The sequence below is a fragment of the Leptopilina heterotoma genome, unplaced genomic scaffold (assembly GCF_015476425.1).
Source record: "Leptopilina heterotoma isolate Lh14 unplaced genomic scaffold, ASM1547642v1 Lhet_42, whole genome shotgun sequence".
Classification (NCBI taxonomy): Eukaryota; Metazoa; Arthropoda; class Insecta; order Hymenoptera; family Figitidae; genus Leptopilina; species Leptopilina heterotoma.
In genome coordinates, this window is record NW_025111078.1 from 383,801 (window position 1) to 398,641 (window position 14,841).

General features: G+C 29.1%; 2 protein-coding genes across 2 annotated transcripts; one reads left to right on the top strand and one right to left on the bottom strand.

Annotated features, from left to right (window-relative positions):
• Positions 1-128: 128 nt before the first annotated feature.
• On the top strand, positions 129-10,329 carry LOC122506562 (5-oxoprolinase). The gene is made up of 21 exons (XM_043618823.1): positions 129-345; positions 945-1,127; positions 1,851-2,036; positions 2,153-2,391; positions 2,474-2,636; positions 2,717-3,004; positions 3,093-3,353; positions 3,417-3,545; positions 3,664-3,865; positions 3,957-4,173; positions 4,241-4,379; positions 4,443-4,720; positions 5,871-6,131; positions 6,219-6,324; positions 6,439-6,606; positions 6,672-6,916; positions 6,993-7,104; positions 7,253-7,477; positions 8,523-8,704; positions 9,084-9,243; positions 10,108-10,329. Exons 2-21 carry the CDS (start codon positions 963-965, stop codon positions 10,246-10,248), a joined length of 3,867 nt encoding a protein of 1,288 aa, XP_043474758.1. The 5' UTR covers positions 129-345; positions 945-962; the 3' UTR covers positions 10,249-10,329.
• Positions 10,330-12,420: 2,091 nt separating this feature from the next.
• Positions 12,421-13,641, bottom strand: LOC122506480. Its single transcript, XM_043618692.1, has 4 exons — positions 13,582-13,641; positions 13,138-13,440; positions 12,896-13,025; positions 12,421-12,636 (listed from the first exon to the last, which is right to left on the bottom strand). Exons 1-4 carry the CDS (start codon positions 13,622-13,624, stop codon positions 12,510-12,512), a joined length of 603 nt encoding a protein of 200 aa, XP_043474627.1. The 5' UTR covers positions 13,625-13,641; the 3' UTR covers positions 12,421-12,509.
• Positions 13,642-14,841: the final 1,200 nt, after the last annotated feature.

Consider the following 14,841-nt stretch of genomic DNA (forward strand, 5'->3'; position numbering starts at 1 on the left):
CCTTCAACAAACCCACGACTCACGTTTCCCTCTCTATTCTAAAAGATAAAAAGTCGAATAGAAGCGTGACAATTTTCCGCCTAGGCAATGGAAAATAATAAGTTGAGAACCTTTGGCTCAGAGTCTAGAAGAAAATTTTAACATTAGTATTGCGCATACTCGTATTGAAACACAGTATAACACAAGTACTCATCTGAAAACATCGCCTGTTTGTTGGAAAATTGTGTCACAGTGGAAAATCTAATCCTCTTCTAATATTTCCATTCAGTTTGATCCATTAAAATAGATAATTATTTGTAAAAAAATTTCTTTTGAGATATATTGTCACATGTTTTCAAACAACATGTAAGTATTACCAACCTATATTTAAAACATATATCGTTATTAAAACAAATCTTTTGACAATTTCAAAAAATTCTATTTGTCAAGAAAATCATTAGTTTTTCTCAGATTACAATATTTTGTTACTTGGGAATTTTTCTAAACAACTTTATTTGTTGGAAATGATTAAAAAATAAAATTTACTTACTCTGGGAATGGAATCTTCCACTCTTGTGATGTTGGTAAGAGTGGTGGGTTCTAGATTTCTCTATATTACAATTTATCCAATTGTACGAAAATGGGGAGTTGAATTTCTTAATTTGGAGATATTTCTGCAGTGAAAAATTATATTTTTATCTTATCTTTAAACCTGTCAAAATTTAAAAATACTTCTTGACAAATATTTTCTGCAAGATAATCACATTTTTTATTTTAGCATTGAATTTAATTAAGTTCGGTTATTTTTCCAGTATTTTAAAGTATATAAATATTTTCAACAATCGAATAAACTTTTTGTAAATAGTTATTAACATTGTTTAATAAATTAATTGGGAAATGTTTTAAGTTCTTAACATTTGTAATATTAGAACAATAAGTTTGTTTTTTATTTGCGTTCGAAACAGAATTGCAAACTGAGGGGAATGTCAGGAGATAAATTTCAATTTGCTATTGATAGAGGAGGAACGTTTACAGACGTTTATGCGAGATGCCCTGGCGGAAAAGTTCGAGTTATGAAATTACTGTCTGTTGATCCCTTAAATTATTCAGATGCCCCACGAGAAGGAATTCGCAGAATTCTCGAACAGGTTGGTATTCGTCTTGTCACAAAGCTTAATATTAACAAATAAAATTAGTTACTAATTAATATTTCTTTGTAATTCTTTTATCTTTTCTTTTATTTTTTTGTAATTCTTTTAAATTTTCTGTACGGAATTTCTGTTGCAAATGACTGTTTGTAAGATAATATTATAAAAATGTTTATTAATGGATTGCATATATTTGGGAGAATAGTTTAAAAACGGTTTCTAAATAAATAACATGAGTCACAAATATATTGATGATAAACAATGGTCTAACATCTAATTATTCGATTGAATAAATTACAAAAACCTTTTTTTATAAATAAACTTCAAAATTAAATTGTTCCATCTTGGATCTTCCATCCAGAATAAAGGATGGCTGCTGACTGTCGCAAATAATTGACGCATAACAATGATCTAACATTTAATTATTCGATTGGGTAAATTACAAAAATCTTTTTTCTAAATAAACTTGAGAATCAGTGTTCATTCTGAATAAATGATGATTGCTGACTGTCACAAAAATATTTTAATAAAAATTTTGGTCTATCCTCGAAGACAGGTGATCAGCAACTGCTGTCAGCTACCTGCCTTCGAGAGTCTGATATTCAAACGTAAACCTAAATGAAAGTTAGGTGAAGGTTGTAGGAACAGGACCCCACATCATAATCTCTTGATTATTATATTTGAAAATTTTAATCATCCCCATCAATATGATTACTTTTCTAGGAAACTGGAACCCAAATGCCATATGAGGTAGACACGTCAAAAATCGAATGGATTAGAATGGGAACAACAGTAGCCACGAATGCATTGCTAGAAAGGAAAGGAGCAAAAATGGCTCTATTAATAAACGAAGGATTAAAAGATCTACTCTATATAGGAAATCAAGCTCGGCCAAATCTGTTCGATCTAGTTAGTAACTTAACATTATTTTCGTTACAATTTAGCCATAATTAGCTAGATTAGTTAATTCATTTATATTCCTGAATTTGTTCACAATTTTAATTAAAATTCTCTTTTAAATTTAGAAAATTGTTACAGAAGAAGTATTATATTCAAAAATAGTTGAAGTTAAATGTAAAGTAGTCCCTGCAATGTCGAAGCGATGCCAATTAAATAGAGATAATTGGAGGAATGTTAAAGGTTGCACTGGGGAGGATTTGCTTGTTATTCAAGAGCTTGATGAGGAAACTCTAAGGAGAGATTTACTGTCTTTGAAGAAAATAGGAATAGAAAGTTTGGCGGTAGTTCTAATGCACAGTTACACGTAAATAATTTGTTTTTTAACATACGTATCTGAATTCTATTTCATGTTGGTTATAATTCAATTTAACTGAAATTCTACATAGATTTGCAGAACATGAAATTAAGGTTGGCCAATTAGCAAGAGAAATAGGATTTCCACAAGTCTCTCTATCTCATGAAGTAATGCCAATGACAAGAATTGTTCCTCGAGGCTTTACAACATGTGCGGATGCCTATTTAACACCGCACATAAAAAATTATCTTGAGGTAGCAAGAAAAATAATGTAATTTTTTAAATGAACCCCCGTTAATTTTTTTTAAAACTATTTAAATTATTTTAAATCTAGGGTTTTTCCTCTGGCTTTAAGGAAAATTTAAAGGGTGTAAATGTTTTGTTTATGCAAAGTGACGGTGGATTGACACCTATGGAATCGTTTATTGGATCAAGAGCGATTCTCTCTGGTCCGGCTGGCGGTGTTGTTGGTTATGCCATGACAACTTTTAATAAAGAGACAAATTTACCTGTTATTGGATTTGATATGGGTGGAACTTCAACTGATGTAAGTCGGTATGGTGGATCCTATGAGCACGTTTATGAATGTACAACTGCTGGAATCACTATTCAAGCTGCTCAGGTATTATTTTTTTTTATTTGAAAATAGTAAAATAATCAATAGTTCTGATAGTTTTAATCATTTTACGGATTGTATTATTGTATTGTAGTTGGATATTAATACAGTAGCAGCAGGCGGTGGATCGATGCTTTTCTTCAGATCAGGACTATTTGAAGTGGGGCCTGAAAGTGCTGGAGCTCATCCAGGACCAACCTGCTATAAGAAAGATGGTCCTCTCACTGTAACTGATGCTAATTTAGCACTTGGTAGACTTCTTCCGGAATATTTTCCAAAAATTTTTGGACCTAAAGAGAACGAACCATTAGATAGCGCTCGAACTATAGAAGCCTTCAAGAAATTAACAAATGAGGTAATATGGAACCTTTCAGTTTTTGACACTCTAATATTATAATATCTTATTAATCCTTTTTAGATAAATGATTTTTTAATAAAAGAAAAAATAAGGAGTGAGGCAGAGAAGATGAGTATCGAAGAGGTAGCAATGGGATTTATAAAAGTAGCAAATGAAACCATGTGTCGTCCAATTAGATCTCTTACCCAGGTACTATAATAAGAACTCTTATAAATTTTCAGACGTTACTGAAATACAAGTTACAAAAATTATTTTAAAGACGAAATCACATTTAAAAGAATAATTATACTAAAGATTTACTTTATAGGGCAAAGGATACGATACATCTCAACATGTTTTGGCTTGCTTTGGTGGTGCTGGAGGGCAACATGCTTGTGCAATTGCTCGATCATTAGGGATGAAATCTGTATTTGTGCACAAGTATGCTGGGATCTTATCTGCATATGGAATGGCACTTGCTGATGTTGTAGAAGAGTCTCAAGAACCAAGTATAGAAACTTATGAGAAAGGTATAAAATTTCATCCTTGTTTTAGGTTTCTCGTTCTACAAACAAATTGATTAAGAACTGCAGACAATTTATAATTAAAACTTTTTTCCAGATTCATTTGGACGCTTAGAAAATCGATTCAATGCCTTAGAACAAATTGTAAGATCCAAGTTACAGCAACAAGGATTTTTAGATAATCAAATAAAAATAGAATATTTTCTACATATGCGTTATGAAGGTACTGATTGTGCTCTAATGGTCACTCCTAAAACAAAATCATTGGAAGACAATCCCAAGCACGGTGATTTCTTAACAACATTTTTAGAAAGGTCTCTTTTTATTTTTACTGTTTCATGAAGTAATTCAACTTTCACTAAAAGATAAATCCGTTTGCAGGTATCAAACCGAATTTGGATTCACAATGCCAAACAGAAAAATTTTTATCAACGACATTCGAGTTCGAGGAATAGGGAAATCAGACGTAATTGAAGATCCAATTCTTCCCAAATCAAAAGAACCGCTAAAAGTCGAAAAGGTATGTTTTGAAATATACAATACAGGGAAAACTGATTTTAATTAATTTTCTTTTGTCATGTAGGTGACAAAAACATTCTTTGAGGATGGCTATCAAGATACGAGGGTGTATAAATTAGACAGCTTATCAGCTGGACATGAGATATTTGGTCCAGCCATTATTATGGATAGTCTGAGTACTTTGTTAATCGAGCCAAATTGCTCAGCGTTAATTACAAGCCGAGGGGACGTCAAAATCACAATTGGTGATGATGTTGAGACAAAAGTCACCACAGAATTAGACGCCATACAACTCAGTATTTTTTCTCATCGATTTATGAGTATTGCAGAACAAATGGGAAGGTGATTATTTAAGTATTACATTTTTTTTTATAAATTACTAGACAAAGGCGCGCCTTTTTCTTGATAATTATTGAAAACCGAAAATAGAAGATTTCATTACAATTGATATTAAAACAAAAAATAGCAACAACAATAAAAAAAACTGTTGCGAAGTTTTATCACTAATGGTTTGTAATAGTTGATTTTTGTTTTACTGGACGCGACAAATTTAATTAATATTATTCCTGGTAAAATTATCTAGGTAACGATATTGCTTTCTTCCTTTTTCAAAAAAATAACATAGGAATGTCTTCCTTTACCTAATTTGCATATCTACTCTTTTTATATAAGGTAATTGCAATGCTTTTGTTTAACAGTATTTAAACTAAAGTAACCTAACTTTAATAATAATTAAAAATTGATTAATAATTGTCTCAATTTTATATCGTAAGTGTACTATCATGGCAAGTATAGTATAGAATGTACAATGTAATTATTAACCCTAGCTATAATATCAGGTAGATCAAAAGCAGTTTCACTATGCAACAAATTTTCTGAAATCAGAGGTCATTTTGGGTTACATGCCATGGTAAGAAATAAATATACTCTTCCAAATTACATGTCGTAGTAATAAATGAATTTGGTTTTCTAAATGCTTGAACTAATCGCATAACATTCATAAAATTCATAAAAAATTATTAAGAATTTAATAATCTAAGTAAATTTTTGGATTACATGTCATGGTAATAAATAAATCTGGTCTTCCAAATTCTTGAACTAATCGCATAGTATCCATACAAAATTATTGAGAACGTGGTAATCTAAGGGAATTTTGGATTACATGTCATGATAATAAATAAATCTGGTCTTCCAAATTCTTGAACTAATCGCATAGCATCCATAAAAAATTATTGAGAACGTGGTAATCTAAGGAAATTTTGGATTACATGTGATGGTAATAAATAAATCTGGTCTTCCAAATTCTTGAACTAATCGAATAGCATCCATAAAAAATTGTTGCTACCCACCGGTGTGTCCTTGTGGAATGAAAGTAATATTCCCAATGAAATAGTCAAAGCAAATTGTCTGAAAATTCTTGAAATTGACCAGTCGAAAATATTTTAATTTTGTATTTTCAATCATCTGATAATTTGTTGGAATTGAATTTTAGAATTTTGCAAAGAACGTCAATATCAACGAATATAAAAGAACGCTTGGATTTCTCTTGTGCAATTTTCGGACCAGACGGGGGTTTAGTGTCAAATGCTCCTCATATACCTGTCCACTTGGGTGCAATGCAGGAAACAGTTCAATATCAAATAAAATACTTCAATGGGGTCTTTAACCAAGGAGACGTGATTCTGGCAAATCATCCATCAGCTGGAGGATCACATCTACCAGATCTAACTGTGATTACTCCGGTATTTTATAGGTATAATTATTTTCCATTAAGAAAATTTAACTTACTTTTTACTTACCTTAACTGCTTTTAACTTATCTTGTGTAATTGAAAATTCAGAAGCGTACCAAATCCAGTATTTTTCGTGGCTAGTAGAGGTCATCATGCGGATATTGGTGGTATCACTCCCGGATCAATGCCACCCCATTCTACTAAACTAGAACAGGTTATTGATATATTTTTAAACAATACAAATATTTTTTTAAATCAATACGAATAGTAATGGGTGTTGATGACAAATATAAAAATAATTATATTCGAAATCATGTGCACATTTTAGGAAGGTGCGGCATTTAAGAGTTTTCTTCTAGTTCATAATGGCGTTTTTCAAGAAGCAAATTTAATAGAAGCTCTGATGGCACCAGGAAAGATTCCCGGCAGTTCCGGTACTAGGAATCTTTCAGACAATCTTAGTGACCTAAAGGCCCAAATCGCTGCTAACCAAAAAGTAAAATTTCAATTATTAGAACCACTGTCGCAATTTCAAAAATCTAAACTCGTTGTTTCCATTAGGGATCGCATTTGGTAATTGAGCTAATAGATATCTATGGACTAGAAGTAGTACAAGCCTACATGGGTCATATTCAACACAACGCTGAAGTTGCTGTGAGAGAAATGTTAAAATATATAGGCAAACAAATTTACGAATCAACTGGATCTACAAAAGTCAATGCCATTGATTACCTTGACGATGGGAGTGCAATAAAAATGTGTCTGGATATTGATATTCATAATGGAGAAGCTGTCTGTGATTTTACGTATGTTTCAATTATGTAATTGAATTTGATTAATAATTAAAAAAAGGGGCATGTTATAAATCATTTATTTAAATAGAGGTACTGGTTGTGAAGTCTGGGGAAATTGGAATGCTCCACGTGCCATCACAATTTCAGCTCTGATTTATTGCCTGCGTTGCATTGTAGGAAGGGACATTCCGTTAAATCAGGTATTATCTTTGTTTCTAAGTGTAATAGGGGAAATTTAAATTTATAGAATGACGCAACTTTCAAATAGTAATGCGACATTTGCAGGGAACATCACTTACCAATTAAATTGATATTTATAAAATTATTTGCAACTTCTTTTTTTTGCAGGGTTGTTTAAAACCAGTCAAAATAATTATACCCAGAGGTTCATTACTGGATCCATCTGATGAAGCTGCTGTTGTTGGGGGAAACGTTTTAACTTCTCAGCGAATTGTTGATGTTGTTCTTCAGGGTTTTGGAGTTTGTGCAGCTTCTCAAGGTTGCATGAATAATATAACCCTGGGTACTGAAGAGTGGGGTTACTACGAAACAGTTGCAGGAGGAAGCGGAGCAGTAAGTTTCTTGTCCATTTAATATTTTGTTCTTACTTAAATAATCTTATAAATTATTATAATTAGCGCGTGCGCAGACGCTAAAGTCCCCACTGTTGATCAACAGCGTATCGCTCCCCCCACAATTCGCAGAGTCGATATCCCTCGTTACACTCGCCGAGATCGTCACTCGCAGCGAAACGGTCTTACCGTCAACAGCTCTAAGATGGAACAATCTAATTTTCAAATTTATTTAGAAAAAAAAAGATTTTTGTAATTTACCCAATCGAATAATTAAATCTTAGAAATAGAATACTGGATACATTAAATTTTTAAGAAGCATAAAAGTGAACAACAACTAATAACCGAGATCATAATTAGATGTTAGATTATTATTATTAGGAGTCAATATTTCTGTGATAGAGGTCATCCTTAATTCAGGATAGAAGATGCAAGATGTCTTTGCACTTTTCAATTAACAATAATTACAAAGTATTATAATTAAATTTCTCATTTTATTACTTTCAATTAAAATAAAATACTCGAGAGTTGGTTGTATACAAAATTGAAAACAAATGAATGCAAAATATATATATTTGTATCCATTTATTTTATATCATTAAGTATTAACTTTAGCTTTTAAATGAAAATCCATTTAGTCGGTGATACTTTTCGAATAAACGAAAATTTTACAAAGCATTTAAATAAAACCTAGTGTCATTGTGTGCACTCGGTTAGGTACCAATGTACCATTCAATAAATCCAGTTGCAATTTGTGCTCATCAAATATCAATTGCAACAGTCCGAATGAAATTTACTCTTAACAGAAACGTAATTTCTGGTATGAAAGTTTCCAATATATATGTGTATTGAGTAACATGTTTATTATAAATCACCACACTGTCGTGAGCTAGGGTATGTTGAAAATAATTGCTACTTTTCCATTCGCACATTAGTTTTCAATGTTCTTCTGTGTTTTGGTAATTAATTTGTCGATTTGTTCTCTTCTTGCTAATGCATTCGTTGGAATAATAATTTTCGATCAATAAAATTAATTAACCTTCTAGGGACCAACATGGAATGGACGTAGTGGTGTTCACACTCACATGACCAATACTAGAATCACAGATCCTGAAATTCTCGAAATACGTTATCCGATTATATTAACGAAATTTTCTCTCCGAAGTGGAAGTGGTGGACGAGGAGCTTTTCACGGAGGGGATGGTGTTATTCGACAATTAATGTTTAGGTATATTTATTTTGTACAAACATCTGATTAATTACTTTTTAATCGAATTCTTATCCTTTTTTGTTTTGTAAGTATTTTGATGACGGTTCACGGTATTTTTTAATTAATTATCAACTATAGGTTAAAAGTATTTATAAAAAAATTTTTTAACTTTGATTTTCTTTACTAAACTCAATAATAACTCTAATATTGATAATCCTAACATTTTGGACTTTGGAGTAAGCGGATTAGGAACTTGCATTTCTGCTGTAAATTGAACCGTAATTATAGATAGCATTTTTAAGATGTTTCTAAAAAGTTTCCTCCACTTCATTCTTTGAACTAAACACATTCATAAAAATAATAACGAACAGAGATTAAGAATAAAATCTTTTTTTAGAGCTCCTATGACTCTTTCTGTTTTAACCGAAAGAAGAGTATTTAATCCCCCTGGTTCTAATGGAGGATTATCTGGTGCTCGTGGAAAAAATACATTAATCAAAGCAAATGGACGAATTATTAATTTAGGTGCAAAAACTGCTGTCCCTGTCACAAATGGAGTAAGTTGAATAATATTTAATAACAATCTTGATGAAATTCAATGATAGAAATATTTTAAACCGAACGCTAATACAAATAAAAAAAGAGATATATTTTTAATATAAAAAAATGTAGATAAAATATTTTAATAATTTAAGTTCTATATCAGAAGATTAGCAATTGTGTAAATTAATATAGTCGACGTGAATGTAAAATATAAAAAGGAAATAATGGGAAAGAGTAAAATTTTTCTTTGAAACATTTCTGATAACGTTAGTTATATATGTATAAAAAGAAACGGAAGGTAAAAGAAACAAAAGAAATTGGTTAAAAGATTTGACATTTTATGTTTTCTCGTAAAGATTTTATCTTTCTGGATGAAACCCTTTTTCTTTTCTTATCTACCTTCTGATGTTATGAGACAACATCTGAAGTCATGTACTTCTGTGTGAGCCAAGAAAAAAATCAACCGAGTCAGCAATAAATTTGCACATTTCAAAAGTGAAAAAGATTTCACCTGTTTTCTCTACATTCTAGCCAAACATAAATGCAAATAGTCTTTTAGAATACTTAACTTTGAAAAAGGAAAAATATTCCATTCTCAATAGTAAATCTATATAAAAATGAACATGTAGATAAAACTATTTACTATCAGAAACATTTTCTATTTACCTATATTGAGAATACATTATTGTCGGTTATAATCATTTGTGCTATCACAAATGAAAATATTTTTTAAATTCAAAAATTTCCTAGTAATTTAAATTTTTTCTTCCATTTTCTTTTTGAAAACAAGTAATTTTCTTTTGAAAATTTTTTGAAACTTGGAAAATAATTAACAGCTCCTATGTTTATGCAAGAAAATATTTGTCTTTTACTTGCAGGATATTTTCATTCTTGAAACTCCAGGAGGCGGTGGCTACGGTTTTGTGGGACAGAATATTCAACACTCTGAAGAAACACAGAAAAGCTTTCTTCAAAGAGGTAGCGTTTACGAGTACAAAAAAGCGCAGGAATCAGTTTAACATGGAATTTTACACTTGATGAGAGAAAGAAATTCTAGAAAATTTATCAAGTAGAAATTTAATAAAAATTATTTTAAAATATTTGATTCTTGATTTTATCTTATAATTTCATTTTTTAATTATTTTTTTACATTCCTTTCTTAAATTTTCTTAGACAAATAGTAGAATCCCGGCTACAATAAATTTTTAAGAAATTCAGAAGTCGATAGCAGCTTCTAAGAATCGTTTTCATATTTTAATAATTAGGCTTCAATAATTTTTAGGAGATATATCATAAAAAATTCGTAAATATTCAAAATTTAAGATGGCGGATCCAATATGGCGTCAATTTTTTTAAAATTCACCTAATTCGTCTTAAACTTGTTACTCAGGGGTTTTTGGGGTTGCTAAATACGAATTTCACCTTAGTATTTCAAAATTCAAAATGGCGGATCCAATATGGCTGACGAATTTTTTAAAAATTTATCAGATTCACTTGAAACTTGTTACTCGGAGGTTTTTGGGGTCGCTAAATATGAATTTTATATTAGTTTTTAAAAATTCAAAATGGCGGATCCAATATGGCTAACGAATATTTTTAAAATTTATCAGATCTTGAATTTGGTAAAAAACTGAGTTCGGATTCGAATTCAGCGACCCAAAAAACATGGTCCAGTCAATACTTCATTTTAAAAAATTTTTGTGATCCTGTGTAATGTAACGTCTAATCATTCGATTGCATAAATTACAAATCATTTTTTTTTAAATAAACTTGAGAATTAGATTCTTACATTTTGGAAATTAGCTAAATCTAATACATTAATCTTCTATAAAAGGGATCCTCATGTGAGATGGAGGTGATCTTCTGTAAAATAAAAAAAATTTTTTAACCGTTCATTTTTTCATGCCACTTACTGTCCTTTTGAAACTATGATGTAGAGCATCAAATTAAGTTAAATGGAAGAGCAAAATGGCCGCTGTTTCATTTCCGTTTCAAGTAATTACTGTTGCTTTTATCGGACCTGTCAGGATGTGATTTTCAATTACTTTGAGCTAATAACTCATCTTTAATTATCGACTTGATTGAAATCCTCAAATGTAATCTTCTACCAGATAGATGATACAAAATCAAAATATAGAAAAAAATATTGTTATGTGGGAAAATGAAATAATAATTTTAATTTCCTAATTTACTATTTCTCTATCGATATTAAAAAAAAAAAATAATAAAAGTGTTTGAATATTTTTAATCGATTCTGCTAAACATGTAAAGTAATCTCAAGCATCAAATTTTCATTTGTGTACAGTATATAAACCTGGTCACACATTTACACTTTCTGAGTTGCTTGTGCATTAAGGGAAAGATTTTAAGGTCATACATATTCAAAAGATGCTTAACTCTATACGGACACCTAAAAACCCTTTCCAAGGTGAATATCCATAAATAGAATAAACAAATGAGGAAGAAAAATACAAACGAAAATTGAAGATAGAAAAAAAAAGAATTCCGATTTCCTTAGTACTTTTTTTTCTAAAAGTATTTTAAAATAAGCAATTCTTTTTAATTTACGTTTTTTTTTTCTTCTCTTGCTGTAATTAAACATCTCTTGCGAATCCAAACGTCGTTTGGAAGTGAAATTAACAAAAACGAGAAGATTTAAAATCCTGGGAGATCGAAATCAGGGACTATAAATGTTCATTAAAATTCCGATGGTGGGCCAAGATTCGTCGGCAATCAACCCTAGTGAATGAAGTACTAATGTCATTGAAAATACGTGACGTTAAAATACTGATTCTCTTCTTTTTTTTTTCCTTCACAACGCCTTTTTGACGACATTTTCAAGCAAGTGTAACTACAGAAACAAGTTGTGTCTGATTGAAAGAAAGTGTGAAATCGTTGAATCACGATTTTTTACTATTGAAAATGAGCGCAATATGCGGTTAGTTAAAATTTTTTTTAAATGCCAGCAAAGAAGAATTTTTTTAGGTATACTTTAATCGTAACCACTTTTTTATTAAAAAAAAACAGATTTCAAATAAAAAAATAACATGCATTATTAGTTTTCTTTCATTCTCAAATAGTATGCAATCAGAAAATTTGTTCTGCAAGTTTTGCAAGCTTCCCGCAAGCTTCGAATGTCCCACGTGGAAAAATAAAAATAATATCAAGTATAATGAACGAATTTTTTTTATTTCATTTTATAAATGTTTTCAATTTGCTTGCAAATTAATAATTAAAATTAGCCCAATTTTTTTTTTAAATCAATTTTATAAATGTTTTCTTATTTCTTCTGACATCTTAAAGCAGACGAATACTCTTGAATTATTCCTTCATATATATCGGAAAATATATCGTTGCAACCAATTTTAATACCATTCATAGTGCAATATGTCATTTTTAACAAACGGCTGAAAATATAATAAATTAACGATAATTGTCAATGAAATGCATTCACTTAGTTTACCAGCTTCATATTGCTTTCAATTTTACCATATATGTGTTTAAATTATTCAATACCAATATTGATTGCTCATTTAATTTTCCAAATAGATTACTAATTATTGAAAAACAAATTTTTTTTTGAATTAAAAATATTATTATTATATTATTATTATTTTTTTTTTTTAGTTGAAAATTTATTCGTTTGGAAAATATGTAAATACTCACGTGCATTCTTCTTTTGTATGAATCATTGATAGGGAAAAAAAGTAATCGAATTTTATTGGCATTATTTCTTTCAAGCATTTTTCTTCAACTGAGTGTTCGATGCATTTCTCTTGATTTGCTTTAAAGTTAACTGAGAAGTGAGAAATTAATTCATTAATAACTGAGAAAAAAATTATCAATTTTTTTTTTTATAATTATTATAATAAATACGTTATGAAAAAGATATTTTTTCATCAATTTACCAATTTTATAATAAGGACACAGTTTTTTGATAATTTGATCAACAATTTTTCCAGTTCGATTCAAATATTTATTATTCTCAAAGCATTTTAATGTTTCGTTTACTAATTTTGAAATTAATTTTCGATTTTCATCATCGGAGCAACCTCTAATTGTTGTATTCATTAAGAGTTCATTCCATATTGGAGAGAGTGTTGTACTTAATTTTTCATACGATTGATTATTTTTCTCACACGATTTTATGAATTCATTGAGTGTTAAATCATTGAATTCACGATATTTCTCAGCAACACAAGAAGAATAATCTGTTAATTTATTTTTTAAAAAAATTATTAAACATTACCATATTTTTATATCAATTTTTTTTTTAAATAAAAAAAAACTTGAAATAAAAAATATGAATAACTGATGGAATAGAATTTATTAATAAAATTTACTATTCTTACAATTAACAATTATTATCAAAAATAAGTTTTTTAAGAATAACATTTTTCACTCGTGGGTATTCTTTCAAATTAATGTTGGTAACTGCTAAGAAATACAAAAGGAAAAAAAATTTTTTTTTAAACATGATTTTAATTTCTATATTTTGCATTTTAATATGTCACGTTTTAAAATTAGATTCAGGTTTTTTTATTGCATTTTTTTTCTTTTTGCATTTTTTATTGTTATTGTCTTTCTATTTTTACAACTTATAAAAGAGAGATAATGTTAATTCGATGAAAAAGTAAAATTTTAAGAATTTTTTAAACCATTCATTTCTGAGAAAACAAAAAAATTTTAAATCTCTAAATCCTTCTCTGATTAGCAGAAATTTCATAAAAAAGTAACAATTTTAAGAAAAAATTTAGAAGTATATTCAGGAGGAGTAAATAAATTCTTCAATTTATTCTAATAGTGAAAATTTTTATAGAATTTTTTTAATTTCTTTTTTTTTGCACTATTTTTTATTTTTTTCTAGAATTTTATCAACACCTGGGTCAATAAAAGCAAGTATTTAAGTAAAATTCGCTATAAATGTAAGCACTTAAATCAAATAATAAATTTTAATAATAATTTTCAACTTTACCAGTTAATTGGAAATGTCAATTATTTTCGAAGGTCGATTCTAATTAAATTCGTATATCCGTGTATTTTTCTACGTATTATTTGATTAAAAAAATACAATGATATTTATATTTTTTTAATGTAGTCAACGTCTATAAATTTTCAGTTCATTTGTCACATTATTCAAATGAGACTTACATTAATGTTATTATTAATATATTCGTAATGCGCAAAATACGGAATTGAGCTTTATATCCCTAGGGCAATAATGGACGATAGCCTATTATTGCCCTTGGGATATAAAGCTCAAATATTAAATAATAATATTAATATTAAATGTTAATAATATTAAATATTAATAATAATTCCTCGTTTTACGTAAGATTCCCTATAAAAATATTGCTCTAGAGCAATAATAAAGTGTCCATTATTGCCCTAGAGAAATAATAAAGTGACCATTATTGCCCTAGGGTAATAATGATCATTAATCCCTAGTTTTAAAAAAGATTTCATAGGAAAGAAAATATTAGCGGGAAATTCAAATTGAAAATTATATTTTTTATTATGTAAAGTGTCGATAAAAATAATATTGATTGTCATAATTTTTCAAAACTAAAAAGTTTTGTTAAAAAAATTATTCTAGTAATAATAATAATAAT